The sequence below is a fragment of the Neopsephotus bourkii genome, unplaced genomic scaffold, assembly GCF_033783945.1.
Source record: "Neopsephotus bourkii isolate Nb327-2 ecotype Australia unplaced genomic scaffold, CSIRO-AGI_Nbou_v1 NB_1820, whole genome shotgun sequence".
NCBI classification, from domain to species: domain Eukaryota; kingdom Metazoa; phylum Chordata; class Aves; order Psittaciformes; family Psittacidae; genus Neopsephotus; species Neopsephotus bourkii.
In genome coordinates this window covers 13,941,101-13,960,341 of record NW_026902293.1, presented here as the reverse complement: position 1 = coordinate 13,960,341, position 19,241 = coordinate 13,941,101, and the positions used below count along the sequence as shown (strand labels likewise).

General features: G+C 39.2%; 1 protein-coding gene across 1 annotated transcript; it reads right to left on the bottom strand.

The window, feature by feature from the left end:
• Positions 1-315: 315 nt before the first annotated feature.
• Positions 316-19,024, bottom strand: LOC133206767 (carbonic anhydrase 13-like). The gene is made up of 7 exons (XM_061343021.1): positions 18,868-19,024; positions 12,908-13,105; positions 9,006-9,124; positions 5,665-5,760; positions 4,538-4,600; positions 3,190-3,345; positions 316-936 (listed from the first exon to the last, which is right to left on the bottom strand). The coding sequence occupies exons 1-7, from the start codon at positions 18,896-18,898 to the stop codon at positions 823-825; spliced, it is 777 nt and encodes a 258-aa protein (XP_061199005.1). The 5' UTR covers positions 18,899-19,024; the 3' UTR covers positions 316-822.
• Between the last annotated feature and the right edge of the window lie 217 nt (positions 19,025-19,241).

Below are 19,241 nucleotides of genomic sequence, written 5' to 3'. Positions count from 1 at the left end.
TGGAGCAACAGCTACCCCTGCCTCCTGTTTTTAAGTAGTAGGAGTCTGATGCTACATAGATACAGTGTTACAGTCCCTTAATGTTCATCAAATGTGACAGACTGGATTTAGGAACAAACAATTCCCTCTGTGCCCTTCCACCTTTAAGTTTTCAGGATAATGGCATCACTACATGTGATGGAATTCAGGAATACCTAATCCATCTGACATGATCCTAGAATATACAAAATCCTTACTATTTGCTAAAAAAAAAATAAAAATCAGGACATCTTTACTGCTACGAAGCAGTCAGAATAACAGGATCATATGCATATATCTGTCATTACTGCTTTTTTGTAGGAAGGTAAGCATGGTGTTGCAGAAGTCAGCAATGATATTGTATCAGCTTTGAAACATCTTTTTCTTGAGAATTACAGTGTGAAGTCTTATTTAGAAGATAAATGTTATGCTAGAGACCAAAATAATAATCTCACAGCATCCTTTGATACCATTAATATCAGAGATCCTGTTCAGTAATTTGGTGGCAAATTCTGGACAACTCCTTCACCACGTCTGAACTTTGTGACTAGCACTGCCCTCTGTGCATGCTAATGCCTGGGTACTCCCAAACCAATGCACACAAACAAAGTCAGATCTGTTAACATTGATGAACCTGCAACAGCTCAGGACATACTTGTCTGTTAGAAATGATTGCATGGTAGCCAGTAACAAAACAACACCTATTTGTTAAAACAACTCACAAAAAAAATATCATTAAGAATATTAACTATTAAAATTAATTCAGCCTTTGGTTTCAGAGGGAGACTGCTCTGTCTTTACTCCTTAATTCCTCCTGACTTCTCGTCCCTTTAAAGGCTGGGGAGGGCGGTAGTTTCTCAGCAAGCAGCAGGCAACTTCATCCTCAGCTGTGCTCAGGAGGCTGCGGAACTTGGCTAGCTGCAATCAAGAGAGAGGTAAGGTTCAGCAGAAAACCTTCACGCTTATACTAATGAAAAAGCATGTAGTAAATATTAAAGATATTTGTCACCTTTTTTTGCTGCAAGGAAGCACTCTATTTTTCTGTCATGTTCTTGCAACTGAAAAGTGATGACTACTAAGAAAACCCTTCCAAAGCATGTGTTAGAATGAAACTGTGCATAAGGATTATTTGTTTCCTGTATTCACACTTTTATCTTCCATAACCTGATTTAAACCAGGGAGTTTTATATATTTTAGTTTAATTTTATAGTATGAAGATTCTAGAAAACTTCATGCCAAAAATTAGGTATATTATATGCACCTGTGTACATCTTCTTGTTCAAACTGTATATTCACAATTAATCTGGAATAAGAAGTGCAGTGCTATAGAAAGCTTCTGCAATTAGCACTTTTCACATATTAAACATGTAGTCAAATCAGGATAGATTTCAAAATTTTCCCTTGTGAAGACAGAACAAGCAGTTATTCATACTTTCAGTATAAGCTTCTCTGCTTAAACTGATCTTAGCAGAAACCCGCATCAGAGCTCCATGTCTAAACCTCAGTAGGGCTGAGTCTGATTTATGACCTGAAGTTTAGTATTTTTTCTAACTGCTAATATTTCCAATATTTACTATTTTTATAAATCACCTTACTTCCCTTCTAAGTTACCAGAGGTAGGACAGCACGATAATCATTTGATTAGAATAGAGCATTTAGTTGTGTGGTACACTGCACCTTAATCACAATAAGAGCAAAAAAAAAAAAATAATAAAATCAATGATACCTTACTTCACCCCACTCTAAACCTAACATCTGTAATTCAGGCTCCCTGTGAGTTTCTACAGTCTTAAAATCTATTTTTTTATTTTTTCAAGCTGAAAAGTGCCCCAAAATCGTGTTGTAAACTGTAAACCCCAGAACAAACACAAACACGAGGAATAAATTTAAATGGCACAGTATCAGTGATGGTGATTATTGATAAATCACAATGGTGGACATTACTAGAAACAAGCACTTTTAGCTACATGCACGCTTATATTTATATGAATATAGCATACTTAAATACGAAAGATATAGGTACAGTCTGTGAAAAATGACTCTTAAAGAGTCACTGTATTTGACACTGTTTCCAACACCATGTCCTCTGAATCTGTTACACATGGGTGTTTACATACAGTATTTCACATTTTAGAGTGTATTCATTATAGATTAGCCCAAGTAAGAACCTTTAAACCTGAACAATGGCTTGTCTTTTGGAAGTTGATATTTTCACAGGCATTTTCAATTCCAGATCGATATGTATTACAGAGAGTCTTATGAAGCCAGATTGAGGGGAGTGGGGAAGAGATACAGATGAGAAAAATGCACACTGAGCAAATACATGACTTCAAATCAGTTACAAACAGGATTTTAGTCTCCTGACTAACAAGCATCCCATCCAATGAACTGTTTACCATTTTGCACAGTCTGCAGTCACCATTTCATGTGGCCTCAGGTACTGAATTTTCTGAGGTATTTGTAATATTTACCATGAACGGGACAAAAGCTGTGGTACCAAAATCTTGAGGGTTACATGTGCTCAGAATATTAATAATATATCAACATCCAATATTAGAAACTATAATCTGACATCAGTGTCTCAAATGCAAAAAACTCTTTATACCCAAGGTGATCAGCCCACTGGGTGTCACTGTTGCAACATAAATACACAGCATTAAGCTTAATTTCACCAAAAAATTAAGTAGATTCTTTTATCACACTTTTCCTAAGATAGCCTAACCTCACTTATTATAATTACATTTGCATTTCATTATTCTAGTAAATTTACTAAGTTTTACATATCTGTAATGCAAGAAGACATTTACTATTGATGTGACAAATAAAAATCCCAGAAAAGAGGTTTGAGCAGGATATGCAAATAATGGAATTCTAGGATTTCTAAGCATCACCAGAACACTTCTTTTTTTGTAAGTTCCTTGTGGGTTATTTTTTATTGTTAACTATCAGAGTATGCAGATTCTTAGGGAAAAACAGAAAAGAAAAAAAGTAGCTGTTCACAAAGAATGGCAAAAAGAAGTCAGTATAAATTTGATAGCCATATTTTGTCCTTTGAAAATTTGATGAAGTATGCAATGCCAAGGTCTGAAATAAATATATTTTTGGGTGGTATTTACAATCTCAAGTCTTACAAAAGCAATATTTCTATAGTAGTGAAAAATTCAGAAATACCTGTTCAGAACAAACACTTATGGGCTCTCTCAGAACAATCCAGATGACACTCTCAAGAAGAGGAGGAACAGTGAGAGAGCCAAAGTAAGTCCAGTAGTCCAGGGACTTGGGAAGCAGACAGCTAGGATCAAAGTTGGTGAATAGTGCTCTTTTACCCTGGAAAGAAAACAAAATAGCTTGTTGTGATTCTAGATTAAATATATGAGACCTGGGTTTGTTCCGCCTAGAGAAGAGAAGGCTCCAGGAGACCTTAGAGCAGCTCCCAGTACCTAAACAGGCCAGCAAGAAAGCTGCAAAGGGACCTTTTACAAGGGCATGTACAGATAGGACAAGGGGGGATGGTTGTAGCCTGGAAGAGAGTGGATTAGATTAGATATTAAGAATAAATTCTTTATTATGAGGGTGGTGAGACCCCAGCATAGGTTGCCGAGAAAAGCTGTGGCTGCCCCATCCCTGACAGTGCTCAAGGCCAAGTTGGATTGGGGATTGGAGCAACCTGGACTAGGGACACCTGGACCTCTACTGTGGGAGGGGGTTTGGAACCAGATGAGCTTTAAGATCCCTTCCAATCTAAGCCATTCTGTGAATCTATGACATTTAGAAAATTATCTTTTGTATTAAAAAAAAAAAAAAAAGAGAGAAAAACAGCACAGTATTATTTAAAAGCAAGAGGCTGAGATAAATTGTGCTAAAGGAGGTAGAGCTTAGAATTACAAATGACCATAAGATGGAAGTTGAAGGGAGAGGTGAGAAGATGTAAGACTTTCAATGTGGTACGTACGGGGCTGGCAGAGTAACCCCACAGATTACTGCCATCAGCATCCCTCCCCATTCTTTTTGTCAGAGGCCCACAGGTTACTACTTCTTCCCCCTTTTGCAGCTACCAGGCCGGAAATGCCTGTAGGATGTATGATGTTATGAGTCTGCCTAATTTCTCTCATACAAACAATAGCTTATTTCTCACCCTGTACCTCAGCAAAACAGGGAAGGAAACCTTTTCCTCATCTTTTTTACAGTTTTCCATAAAGTATGTTCTTCCCCTCTTAATAGTCATAGCAACAGATTTGTCAGAGACTAGGTTCTGTGAAGAATTAGCCTTTTCCTCTGATCACTTACCTTATAAAAATTAGTTTTAGTGCTTAGTTTTCAACTCCACCTACACTTAGTTTTTCACTTCACCTAATTTTGTCCCAAATCAGAATTAGATATGGATAGCTACGAAATTAGGGACTAGGGAACACGAAGGTGAAGGCAGTAGCAGACAGGCTACCAAAAAAAAAAAAAAAACCACCCCAAAACAACAAAAGCAACCACCAATACTAGTATTCTCTTAGAAGCATTTGTTCACCTTGATTCTGATGGTGTCCAAGCGGTCAGTAATCTTCTTCAGCTGAGGGTTGCATTCACCAATCTGTTTAGACCAGACAAAAAAGAAATATTTGAGCTCCAGGGAAAAACAGCAAAATTAGATAATAAAATAGCAAATGCAGAATGAAAATGTTTTGAAGAACTTACATGACTGTGAGATCTGATGGACTTTGTGAGTACAAGTCTGACTAGCTGGTCCTTAGAAACAGTACTAGTCATAAAGAAGATCCACTCTTTCATTTTTTTTAAATTATTTATTATTTATAGACAGTATTTATTCTGGCTACTCATAGTAATTATTTCAGCTACAAAAGACCCACAAACTTTATACTGCAGGAGAACAAAAGTAATTTATTTTTAATGTTTTATATGCAATATATTAAAAGTGGTAGGCTTACATCTGAAATTTGAATTGTTAAAACAGCAAAAATATCTTTCTTATGTATCCCAAGCAGAATTTATGTGCTAAGAAATCCTGTGAAACTGTCCTTGAATCACTGTAATGTAAACTGGAATAACAGAATTACTGAAACAGTTCTTTGCAACTGCTGCGTACAATGACTCCCTGACTACACCAGGGCCAGCACCATCCTTTGTCATGGATTGTGTGAATTCTTCATCTGCTTCTTCACGCAGAAGTCAATTAAGATGTTGCAAGAGTTTAATTTCATTTTAGAACAGGTACAGAAGACAAAGAGGTATATGACAGTTATGAGGAAATTCCCCAGATTCTGGGTTTTGGGGCTTTCTTATTATTGTTTTTCAAAAGAAACTACCAACACAGAAACAAATCATTAGAGAAGCATTTGAATCAGATCAGATTGCTCTCCTAAAGAAACCTGTTAGTCAAGATCCATTTAGGGGCAGCTGAATTAAAGTTTCACTAGGCAAACTGAAGAGTCTCACTGTCTTGAAAATCTACTAATCTGATATATTTCACCTTCAAGAAAGCACAGTTTTTCATATTGGCAAGGAAACAGTGTGAAGGAAACAGTGTCATTTAATGCCCATATAAAACAAGTATGCCTTTAGCAATCCAATCATCTCATTATCCTTTTGGGTTTATTATGCAGATTTACTAGGAGGGCTCAGGCATTCTTTTTTTACCTTCAGAAATACTGCCATGACTGCTAATCCATCTGACTGACGAGCTGCCTCAACAAAACTGGAATACTTCTCTGAGTTCCAATGGACCACATGAAGCTGAAAAGCAAGAGACACAGACAGCATCAACTCCCGCTGAACTCAAATAGTCACAAATTAATACTGCAACTTTTCTGGTTTTGATACTTTACTTTGCTCTTTTGTATTCAGAGCCATTTGGTTTTCTAAATGTAAATATTTCATGAATTTGGTAAAATGTAGTTTACAGAAATGGCAAAAGCGTTTCAGTGGCTGGGATTATTCAAAATTTAGCAGCAATCAGAATGCAACAGTGCCTGGCAAACTGCTGTTGGGTCCCCAGATTTTGAACAGAGAGGCTAAGACAAGGTGTCCCATGGTTATATAACTAAAGATTTTAAATCTTTTTTAAGCATAGATGATTTTAAAAAGTAATTGAGAATCATGAGGAAGTCATTATTATTTTGCTCCTCTTTTTCTTTTAATCAAGCTTTCAGTAACATTAATCAGCCACGTAAATAGCTAGAAAACAGCCAGGGGAACACACATTAAACATGCACCGACCCCTTTTCTCATGTTTAGTTCAAGCTGAACACTGAAATTTCCTTTTTGATACCTTCCAAATGGCATCTATGATTACCAGTAGTTTGGCACTTACAAGAAGCTTGATTATCTTGGGTTTGAGCATTTGCATTTCCAACATGCATTATTCTGTGCCAGGTGGGGAGAGGAAAAGCCTGTAATGTCTGCCCCCGTACCACCTCAATCCCTTCTGTTAAGCCAGGTTTCATAAATCCTGGCCATGCTCCACAGCAGGAGCTCCTGGTTCCCGGGAAGCGCCCGGATGTTCCAACCTTGGGAAACGGTCCAACTGCCAAATTGGAGAGAGCACAAACACTCACACAGTAGTTACAACTAAGTACTACCTCACAAACATTAAACACTCACAGATCCTCAGTGGATTAGTAAATCTTATTACCCATAGTTTTCAGATAGAGAGGCTCAGAAGTAAAACATGGCATTGGTTTTAAACTCTAAACTCTTTAAAGTTTTAAACTCTTAAAAAAAAAAAAAAAAAAGACTTTAAACTCTACTCTTTAGGAGTGCTGAAATGAAACTCCACTGAGTGACCTAAACTGGGAGGAACCCTTCAAAAAAACATAATAAAAAAATACTGGAATACAGCATCTCAAGACCTCTAAAGTAAGAGCAGTTTAGGAAAGCTGAAACTTACTTTAAAGGTTTTGTATGGGAAGAGACATAGCTGCATGGTTGAAATAGGGATCTAGGAGTGTGAAGATTTTGACCCTAGTCTCAGACCTTACCTAACCTCTATGAGTTTAAATTTTCTGTATCTGTAAAATGGAGCTCTTAAAAGGTATGTTTGTTGAGCACTTGGGCTCTAAAGTGCTGAAACGTTACTTCCAGTAAGTAAGGAATCCCACTGAAACCAGTAATAATATATATATGCTTATGATGAAACACACGTTGGCTCCCAGCTTCAGAGATCCTCGAAGGAATGTTGCTAAGAATATTATAAATTAAACCAGGAAGAGAACATAGTCCACTAAACCATTCTCAGGTGCATTAGTATCCTGGAGTTCATAGTGCGTGCACCACTCACTTGTATCAGTTCACAGAAGCTACATTAAACAACATTTAAACAATTACACTTTTGCATACACAAAAAGAAAACAGATACTCTCAGTCGGAATTTACTTTTATTGTGGATTTAAAGAAAAAAACCCAACAAAACAACAAATGACAAAAAGGAAAATTCCCAGAATTGAATATAGCCCACCCCCACTCCCACATAGCTTTGCAAAAAAACCCCAAACCAACCCCCCTAAAAACCAATACCCCCATATAAACAGAGCTGTGAAACACTTTTGGGTACAGCTCCATTCTTATGGCTCGCAACTTCTTTTTAAGGAATATATCCCGTCTTACCACCACTCTGTCATTGCAGCTTGTGAAGAGACCTTGATCAGACCATATGTTGTCACAAAGAATGAAGCCATGGATCCCTTCTGCTTCCTGGTAGGCTTAGGGGACTGAACTTTGCAGTCTTCTTTACCTGTACATTAATTCTTCCTTTGACCGGGTCAATGCTTTTTCTTCAAATCTTGCACAACTTTCTTAAGAAGGTGAGCACTGAAACCATCTTCATGTCTCTTTCTGAGGTGTTTTCTTTTTATGTGAACAGTGCTCAGAAGCCTTGATCTTAATTCTGGATTTCTTATCCCAAAGCCAAAGTGACATCTAGAAAGCTTCTTGTGGAGGGTTACTCAACCAACAGGTAACAGAAAGGTTTTTAGACTGGCTAGAAATTCAGATATTTTCTCCTTCCATTTGGTTTCTTAGATGGGAAACATATATTTTCTCAGCTAGAAATTTGGTTTTGGCACTTAATGGTTTTAAAGCACCTCTATTAATTCTTTATATTCCATCTCACCTGGTTCCTGTGGAAAACATAAGTCTTTAAACACTGCAAATGTCACTTTTCCCCATTAGAAACTGATTTTTTTTTTCTGACCACTGTCTCTTATAGCATTTCTAGTAAAATCTGATCACACCACTGTGCATACATTTCATTTTTTTCTTCTTTAGTATTATGTCATTTATTTTTCCATTAACATTTATTTTTACACTTTTTACTTCTTTTTAACCCCCAAAAGCTCTTCCAGTGTGTTAAAGATCTCAGTCTCATTGAAAACACTCCATGTTACTTCCATTTGCAAAGAGGAATGGGATACAGAATACTTTCTACTGTATTCTATTCAAGGGCACCAAAAGAGACAGAGCAGGAGCAAACTCTCCGTGCCATTTCTCCCCCTGACACACTGCCGCCACTGAAATGCAGTACCTCCACAGGCAACACCCCACAGATATTAACGTGTGGTTCTCAAAGTCATAACCATGACAATTGCTATATGCATCACAAAATGCAACACTCCTAAGTCTTGAATAAACTTTACATGGCAGACCCCAAATCAAATAATTCTGTGGTTTGTAATGGAAGCTGACTTTGAAAAGATTCTTCAAGGAAGACACAGTGAAAGACAAAGTTTAAAATAACTCTTGAACATTAAATCTTGCTTTTATCAAGCTCTTGTCTTCTGTACTCCTTTTTTAATCCTCTCCAAAGCTTTCAAATGGGTTCTCCTTTGAGAAAGGCCCAAACATGCAACACTTCAGGAAGACCACTTGTCTTTCAATAAAACGGGGGGAGAATGGAAAGCAGGAAGAGGAGGGGCAAGATTATATTTACAATGGAAAACTAGTCACTAGCTTAGAGGTACAGATGATGCCATTTAAAGCCTTACCTCTGCCGCATACTTCATCCCATCCACTGTGTGCTCAGAGCCGGCTTCATCATTGGATCCCCAGTGGAAGTGAATCTGGCGCAGCCTGTAGGTCCCGATGAGTGGTCCCCCAGTCAGCACTGGAAACCCAAACAGATGAAGAGGCTTCATTGCAGGAACAGAAGCTACTACCCACATCCTCTAACCCGACACAGACTTCACTCTTCGGACAACTCCCTACTCCTTCTTGATGGTTTCCCATTTCTTCGAAGTACTACAGAAACCCTCATTTGTCCAGGATATGACTTTTTAAAGTGCACTTATGTGTAGAAGATTAGTGGGTTATTGCCCACTAAAGGGAATACCGTTGTCACCAAGTTTATCTTGCTTATCCAGGGTTGGATATTTCTCCAAAGATGGGAAAATATGTCTATTTTGCAAGTGGTTTCCTCTCTTGAAAGTACTTAGAATCATGAAGAAATTAAGCTTAAAATATAGGTTTTATGAATAAAGGGGAGGATCAGAAAAATACAAGGTGAACATAATTTCTTCTCCTCTTTGAAATTTTGGAGGAAAGCAAAAAAATTTCAAGGCTCTTTCCTTCATTTGCAAATAGATGCAGTTATGTCAGATTTAAGTCTGAGAAAAAGGAGCATTTATTAGCATACATAAAATGAAGTCTACACTATATATGCATTGTAGCATTGTACAACTTCAATATTACAGATGTTTAATTAGCCATGGCTGGAAGGAATGGCCTACGAGTAGCAGCTAAGGACTTTGAGCTTGTTTAGTTTCAAGAAAAGGAGGCTGAAGAGCAACCTCACCGATCTCTACACCTCCCTGAGGAGTAGAAGTGGAGAAGGACGTGCTGATCTCTTCTCCCTGACATCCAGTGGTGGGACACATGGGAATGGTTCAAAGCTGTGCCAGGGGAGACTTAGACGTGGCATTAGGCAGCATTTCTTTACTAAGAGGCTGGTAAAACACTAGAACAGGCCTATAGAGGTGGCTGATGTCCCAAGCCTGTCAACGTTTAAGAGGCATTTGGACAATGCCCTTAACAGCATGCTTTAACATGGTCAGCCCTGAACTGGTCAGGCAGTTGGACTACATGACTGTTATAGGTCCCTTCCAACTGAAATATTAATTCTATTCTGTTCTCTTCTGTTCTACCTAACAGCCAATGGGTGGGCTTTTCATTATTTTGCTTTTGGAAGTATTTGTCTTTTGCTAAGCACAGTTGGAACCAAACAATTTCTGCACAGAGACTTGAATGTGAATCACATTCAGAAAGATTCCTTATTCACTGCAAATCAAAGGACCTCACTCTCCTGGCTCCACATTTCCTTTGAGGGCTTGGGAATTATTCTGGGTGGGTTTACTGGCTCATTATAGAGACCTTAAGGGAAAAGGAGGGGAGCTTTAACTAGACAGATTTTAAATTAAGAGCAATGGGAGGGACAACAGTAAGTTTTCCTCTCTTCTAAAAGCCTGAACTTTGTTGCCTCTCTGCTAACACAAGTAGCCTGGCTAATTAGAAGGAACTGGAACTGTTTATCTGTGGAGAAAAGTATATGAGCTCCTTAAAACTTCAACTCAGAACCATGCTTTTACAGAGCCTACAAACCCAGTGGACAAAGGGGATGTGGAAGTGGCACTCCTAAAACAAATTCCTTCTTTCTAGGATTGAAAACTTGGAGACAAATGATCCTAGAAATGTGTAAAGACTAGTGTTCTAATTGGTTGAGGGAAAACAATTACATAGTAATTCATCAGCATTCAACAAAATACTGCTGAAAAAGGTGGAAAATGGCCTGATGATCTATTTGTGCCACATCACTATCAATGGTAAAACCCTTCCATTACAACAGTAATTAAGGAAGAGGTTAGTCAGAAGCTATTTAAGGCAAATATCATTATCTCAAAGTTTTAAAAGGGCTGGAAAAAAGAGGTCTTTGAAATATCAACAGACCAATTTCAGAGAATGTGGTACCAAAGAGGATAAACAAATTATACAAACAGTTACAGACTTGACAGCCCAATTTCAGTGCTGGCCAAGGCAAAGAAATAGTTCATATGGAACCCAGTTAATTATGCATTAAAAGATGCTAATGCATTTAACATGAAAAATTTTACCAATTAATTTGATTTCTTTTTTTTTTTTTTCATTAAACCAACATATGTCAGGTGTTCTTACTTCACAGGGGTGCCCCAGAGGCCAAATTTTGGCCCTAGAAAATTCAGTATTTTTTGATCAATGACCTGAAAGAAAACAAAAACATTACTAATAAAGTTTGTCAGTGACAAATATTAGGGAAAATAGTGAATAACTCAGTTTATGAATACAGAAGAATTTGAATTCTTTGATAAGTAAAGCATAACAACGCCCCAAAGGTACAGGCATTTATGTGGACTGAACAATCTAGTCCATACACAGAAGACACAGACAGGAGACAGGGGATTACATTTACTAATTATCTGATCAACATCTGTCAGTAAGAAGAGGATCACATTACCACTGTTTTGATACCCATGTAAGCCTAGAGAAATACTGTGTTAAGGCCCTGTCACTTCAAATATGGAGTTAGAAGGTGAAGAGGTTCTTGGTGTATTCATATTTGTTACTTTTTATTAAACAAACAAACAAAACCAACAAAAGAAAAGTAGCTTAAAGGCTGAGTTGGTCCAAATTACACTAAAATAAAGTGTGATTTCCATTGCTTTACTTGTGAGAGTAATTAACAATTAGAACAACTTACCAAAGGATGTGGTAGGTTCTTCATCGCTGGCAATTTTGAAATCAAGATTGTATGTTTTTCTAAGAGATGTGCTTTAGTTCACCCATGCCTACTAGGCTTGAAGCAGAGATTAATTCTGGGAAGTACTGTGGCATCTGACACACACGAGGTCAGATCAGATCACTGATGGTCAGCTGATGGCTTTCAGGCAACATCCAATGTTGCTTGTGTCAACAGGAAATTCAAGAATTAACCTTAGACTGTCCATGAAAGCAAAGTATGATGGTGTCTCAATCTAGGTCTCTCCCTGTTGCCACTACAAGCTAATAGGTCCTCAGACTAATGGACAGGGTTATCACAAATTAGTCCTCTTCTAGCATCGACCCTTGTGAAAGCATCACATGAGCTTGGGTCCTCAGCTAAGCCTCACACAACCACAAGAGGATTATACTGTTTAAGAATCTGCACCCCTGCACATTCAAGGGGAGGTGTGCTAGCTTGCCTACCATTCAAGAGAAGGCTTTAAAGATGAAGGCACTAACTGATTTCAAAGACTGTGTTAAATCACAGAACTTCTAAATAAGAATTGTTGCTTTCAGAAAGGGAAGCTACATACTCCTAGAAAAGACTGGTGCAATAAAACTTTACAGAAAAGAAAGGGGATCACTTGAAGTATATTTCATTTGTTCTGTATTAGCTCTTTCCTGATACAAAATGTCGAGGTATGGATTGCAAAAATGAAAAAAAAAAACAAAAAAAAAAAAAAAACCAAACTTGCAGCTAAAGTCAGGTAAGAGACATGAGTGATTCGGTTGGAATGAACCTGTAATGAGACACAAAGGATTCATCTGCAGTGAGAGACAGCAGCATTTGAAAAATTGCACACAACACTGTTCAAACAGGGGGCTGGCACTATCTAGTTGGTTGGGGTGCATCAAACCAGCCCTGTGAAAAAGGAATCCTAGCACATTCTGAGAAACACAACCTCGTACTCATGTCCAAATACGTTCCTACATTGCATCATGCTGAAAGCCAGGGAAAAAAAGGGAAACTCTCATCTGGAGAAGTAATGCCTTACTGTTAATGAGGAGTTTATATTCAGCTGTGAGACATGCCCAGGCTGTATGTACTCTATGCAGGAAACAGTGGAAGAAGACACAGTGCAACAGGAAAGGAACTAACCTGATCTGTTGACGCTGTCATCAAACTCAACACTGGTGGAGTGCCCATTGTTAAGGATGATTTTAGCAGAAGCCGGATCGTAATTGGGATTTAGAGAACGGAGTGAGGGGTCATACTTCGTTTCCTCAGTTTTGATGTCAATGGGTGACTGACGGTCTCCATTGGCAACAGGAAAAACTTCTTTCCAGTGGGCAGGCCCTGCAACGCATTGGAGGAGAAGTCTAAATTGATGGCAGTGCCCTTCATATGAAAGAAAACTCAGTTTGGATTGTTCTTGTTTGCATCTCTTATATACAAAAAGGGCACGTCAGAAAAACAAGGATCAAAATATTCAGCTATTTTTGCTGCACCACACCACAGCAGCAGCTCTCAGGACCCCTTTATCTACCTTACATGGTGTATCTAACTACATTTGGCCTTTGAACAAGGCCAGATGCAGTAGGTAGATACTTAATTATTCACAATTAAGACTCAACTATGCACAAGACATATCCAACAGATGCTCATTCAAATCAGGCATCCTGTATCCAACAGGCACTGTGCCCCAATAAATTTCTGACATGCCATTTTTGCCTAGTATCATGACTTATGATGTCTTAAAGGATTTACCTCTTACGTATCCAAAATCCCTGCATTAAGATTTTTTTTAATACATTAGTCATTGGATGCAAAAGACCTGAGAACACATCTTCCACTGACTATGCAGACTGGGATGGCGAGATGTTGATAAAAAGGCCAAGTGGTGCATGGCATCCTGAAGCCTGGTAGTTGTGCCCGTACCCTAAGCATTGCTGGTCAGTCACCTCCTCCCAATCCATTAGCTCTGAGTTACTTGTCCTCCCTCCATGAAAGCTAAGCCACAGGTCAGCTGAAAAGCTTAATCTCTGTAGATAAGCAACATGTATATAAGAAAAATGGCAAATGTCATTCTAAAATGGCAACAAAAGCTTCATTGATGAGATGTGTGAGGTGTCTGTTCTTATCTACTAAACATCTGAGAGTTCTCAATAAAAATATATGTGCCATTGTTGAATTATATTTGAATAATAGACAGTGCAGAAAGGGGCCATAGAAGAAAAATGGGAACAATGAGTTGCTTGTGAAACATATTTTATAAACTAAAGACATCAAACAAGGAAAGAGGAAAGAGGGTAAGGTAAGGGAAAAGTGGAAAGCCTGCATAGCTGATGATCTTTCAGTATTATAAAGAGCATAGCACTTGTCTTTCCTCCAGTCTTGTCATGGGTAAGAAGCATAATAAATCAACTAAGAAAGACTGAATATAATAAACACTTAATTATGAGCATCAGAAGCTGATCTTGTAAAATCTGCCTCACTGGAAATCCTTGTAACTCCCTACACTGAAGGTGACTGATCTCTGGCTTGGGTTTTTCTGGATGGCTCAGTGCTTAAATAAACATGATAAAAAAAGGGATTAAAATGTGTCACACTGTGATTAATATCCTAACATCAAAAGTTGATAGATAGCTTTCTCTCCTTGACTTCAATAGAAGAGAACATAGCTCAGAAATTCACAGGTGCTAAAATAACACAAGCACCCTGGCAGTAAATCATGATGGGAAGTGCCCCACGGCAGCAGCCACCTGGGCAGAGACTGATTCTCCTCCAGGCAACACTGAAAAATGGAAAAAAGAAGAAGAAGCTTGTAAAGACCAGCCTAAGACTTAAACCTCAGGTAGAACAAAGGCAAGGGTCTTCTGTCATGACTTCATTAAAAAGTCTTTTTGTTAATGCCTTTATTAACTAAAATCATGAAGGAAGCTGCTTCTATAGCAGAATATATAAATCCTACTGGTTTGAAGATATATATATATAATATAAAGCTGTTTAAACTTAATTCTTCACACTTTACAATGGTCATCAAAGCTATTCAGTATTTTAATTATGTACAGTTTAGCATATGATATAATTTTAATTTTGGTCCTAGTACCCTGTAGTTAGAGATGCAATGCACAATTTTATTCACAATCAGCACCACTGCATTGTTCATACCTAATTATTGTGATCTGGGATGCTTAGAAAAACCTTATTGCTACTTAATGTTTCAGGTTTTCCTTAACTGAGGAAAGGCAAAATATGTTTATGTGCATAACTACTCGGTCCTATTTCTCCACCCCAGAAATAACTAGCTATTGTATATTAAATAATGTGAATGATTTGCACGCAGAAATAATATGAATGTGCCAAAAGGAGGACCCAAGGCTGTGATTCTGTCATTAACTAGTTATTTGACAATAAACTTCTACAAAGTTCTAAAAAGACATTGTACCTGCTTTTTTACTTGTCCTTAGCTTGAATGACCAAAATCATATTTTGCATATCGTACAATCAAGTTTAAGCCAATGGGGAATCCAGGATGAAAATGTCTTCTGAGTTTGGACCTAAGTTACATTCCTCCATCTCAACATAATGTACACTTTCATGTTCTAGATATGTACATTAAGACATACCTAGGAAAGTACTCACTAATTCAGCTCCCTTAATTATTTAATTTACCAAAGGAATCTGCTTAATAAATGTCAATTTTGAATTTATGGAAAGTGCTCTGTTGCTAGACATCACCTCATAGCTCTTAACAATCAAAGCCATTGTGACCAACATTTAGGACAAAAAATCCCCAAACCATCTGCACTGAAGACTGCATGCCTTTGGACACAGAATTAACCAAATACAATGAACATCCTAGTCACTTTTAGATCAGATGATCATATTTATGATTCCCACCAGCATTGCACACACTCAGTTACTGAAACAGATCTCATAATGAAGGCAGCTACGAACTTGTCAGGAAATAGAACTCACTATAGCATTTAACAGCAGTGCTTTTTTATCCAGCTAGAGTTAAAGATGAGAAGTTTCATCAAAAGGATAGACTTAGTCTAAACAAGTCTATCAGAGACATCGCAGGATACGGTTCAGTTGCAGTGAGCCTCTATACTTGCATAATAGAGCACTTACAGGTGAAAAAGTGGATTCTTTTTTTTAGTTTGCTATTACACGCAGAAAGTTCATTAGTCTGCAGGCTACATACAGGATCACATCCGTGTTTATTCCTAAAGGGAATGCATTGCTCACATTATCATATACAAAATATTTAAACTTACAAAGTTAGGTTTGCAAGTAATTTAGTTGCATATTAGGTTACATTAGGATTAGCTCAAATACAAAAAAAAATTACAGTTCATAATAGGTAATAATTAAGTGCTGTTTTAAAAGCAGACATCAGGACCATGTAATTATTCTCAGGGAGAAATAAATAGTATAAGTAATTACAGTTGGCATCAATGCTTTTAAAGGTCTTTTCCAACCTGAATAGTTCGATGAATTCATATCCCTTTTTATTTATAAAGCGTCTCAGTGATACAGTAGTAATTAGATCCAGAGATATTTTGCAGTAAACCACAATATATGTGTTTTACATACATACATTTTATTAAACAAATATTAAACTGAAAGCAATTGATTCTTGATTTGTCTTTTAACTACGCCAATTCTTCAGTTAACTAAAAGGACTGTTTCTGTGAAGGGGTGATAACATTCCCCTTTATACAGGAACCTTGGGCAGCAAAGAAAAGCATGCATAATGCCTCACAAAAGACATCTTTCAAGACATCAATATTAAGCCTCCACACAGAAGCACCATCAAAACTGTGACGTAAGGATGGTGGCAGGAAGCAAAGGCCAAGGTTATACAGAAACATGGTCCCAAAGAAGGGGAGAACATTTATACTGGGTTTATGTGGCAAGGTTTTAGTAGCAGAGGGGCTGTAAGAAGGTGCCAGAAGCCTCCCCTATGTCCAATGTAGTAACACCAGACAGCTCCCAGTGTAGAGACACTAAAGAAAATTGCGAGTCAAGTTGAGCCCAGGAAGAAGGGAGGGGTGGGAAGAAGATGTTATAAGATTTGGTTTTATTTCTCATTACCCTACTCTTATTTGATAGGTAATATATGAAATTATTCTTTTCCCAAGTTGAGACTGTTTTGCCCATGATGGTAATTGGTGAGTGATCTGTCCCTAGGGAGTGACAGAGCAGCTATGGTGGGCATCTGATGTCCAGTCATCCTCAATCCACCACAACACTTCATTCTGTGTATAACAGTCAGCTCATATCCTTATACATAGATATACCATATAGGCAGACATGTATGTGTAATATTTGACAGCTTATGCACATCATGATATATGTTGCAGTTATTGCTAAGGGGCAAATGAGTTTTCCCCCAGTTTAAAAAAAAACCCAGAGCTTTTATCACTGCAAATGTACAAGTCTGAGTGAATGCAGATGTCTTTCCAACTCTTCAGGAAGTCAGCTTTAATATCTGACTGCATCACATGTAATTAATTTCACTTGGTTTCTGACTCATTAGTTGCAAAATGTAATCTTTGTTTCAGGGAAACTATTTTCAGGGCCATGCAGGGCAATAAAATGTTTCAAGAATCAGAGAAATGTCCTGCATCTGCTATTCAGCCAAGCAAGAAACAAGCAAAAGCAATAAAATAAATGCATAAAAAAAAAAAGAAAAAGATGAGAAATAAAACTGATCCTGGGGAAGAGCAGTAAGTGTTGGCTGTTTATGGCTCTCTCCTTTAGACCCTTGTGAGAGGTGGTGGGAATGGGATGAACTGATGAGGAACTATCCACCCCACAGCTGCTGGGGGCTCCAAAAGAAGAGAGAGAAAGCCAAACTCCACCCCAAATATGTTATCAACCAGTAAACAGAGTTTTATAGAATAAATGGGGCCTCAACCAAGGTCCAGGGCTACCCTGATAGACATTGTTGTGCCCTCCCCTTCCTAGAATTTGAGAATAGCAAAGGAGCAGGGGTAGTATAAGGGGAGGGAAAATGGGCTTCTTATCTGGACAGTGCAGGTGAAGTTTACAGCACTCTTGGAAAACATACGGAGAAACAAATTTGAAAAACAAGCCCCATTTACGTCTTCAGAGGAGGGGTAGAGTACACTGCACAAAAGCAGATAACACACCTAATCATTGCAACATCGCTGTGATCAACCACCACCCAGTTTTTCAGGAAAAGTGCATCCATCCAGAAAATATGGAACAAAAGGGCCAGGCAGGAAAGGCAGCACAAACAGTATTCCAAACTCTTAAGTAATAATATACACAAAGCATACTCCTATTGGCGTTAGTATATGCAAATATATAGCTTTATCCTCTTAGTACCATGGTGGTTTATTTGTCTGTGTATTATAGCAGACAGTATAAGTTATTCATTTTATCAAAGCTGAGTCTCGAATTTACAAAAGCACTTTCATTTCTACTTGCATGGCTTGTGAGCTGGTCTGCACACCAGAGCAGCGTTTGCATGACTTACAATGCAAAACAGAGCAAAGTCTTTAAACCTGTTGATGAGCACATCTTGGGACTTCAAAGACCAACAAGATTAAGGAAACCATGAAACAACTAAAATCCAAAAGCATCTCCTCTTAGGTGCGTAGTTATACATTCAAATGACCAATCCTAGTCCTTAGTGTTTCCCACCGTGTAACAGCAGCAGATGGTACCCTGAATCAGCGAGGCAATGCCGATAATACAGCAGGTCCCACCAGTGTGACTGTTCAATAAATACCCAGTATGTACAGGAAACTGGTAACTACGGGAGCAAACGAAATCCGTGCAGCGGATGAGGCAGAGCCAGCCCCCGACCCGACTCCCGTGGGCAATGCTGCACGCCCCAACGCCCCTCGCAGCAGCCAGCCGTGCATCACTCCGAGACAAAACTTGCCCGGTCTCACGCTTGGAAGCCCCGGCAGCATTTCGTTTCTCAGCTCACTCAGCGCTCTCACGGGCTCGGGAGGTGCCCTGGGGCGGTCCCACTGCCCGCTGCCGCACCGGCCGCCCCGACGGCACCGGTGGAAGCACTGCGGCCACTCCCGGTCCCCCACCCCACCCCCCCCGCCGCCCGTCCGCTGCGTTACCGTTGTGCTCATCGTATCCCCAGTGCAGCATGGCTCTGCTCGCCGGCTGCTGCGGGATGGGACGGGCCAGTACGGGCTGGAACGGGAGATGCAGCCGCCCCGTCACCGCCGCCCGCTTTGAAGGCGACGGGAGGTGACGCCCCGATGGGGAGCCGATAAGAAGCCTGCAGTGCTTCGCGCCCGCCTAGCCCGGCCCCAGCTCCCCTGGCTCCACCGCGCCGGCTCTCGCCTCAGGCCCTTCGCCGCCCCTCAGCGCAGCGCCGTGCCGTCTAAGCGGGCAGCGGGGGACCGCTTCAATAGAGAAGTGCTGCCTCTCCGCCACTGCCTCGATTTGTGCGTCGGGGAGAGACGGGGACATCAGTGCCTGTTGCTGG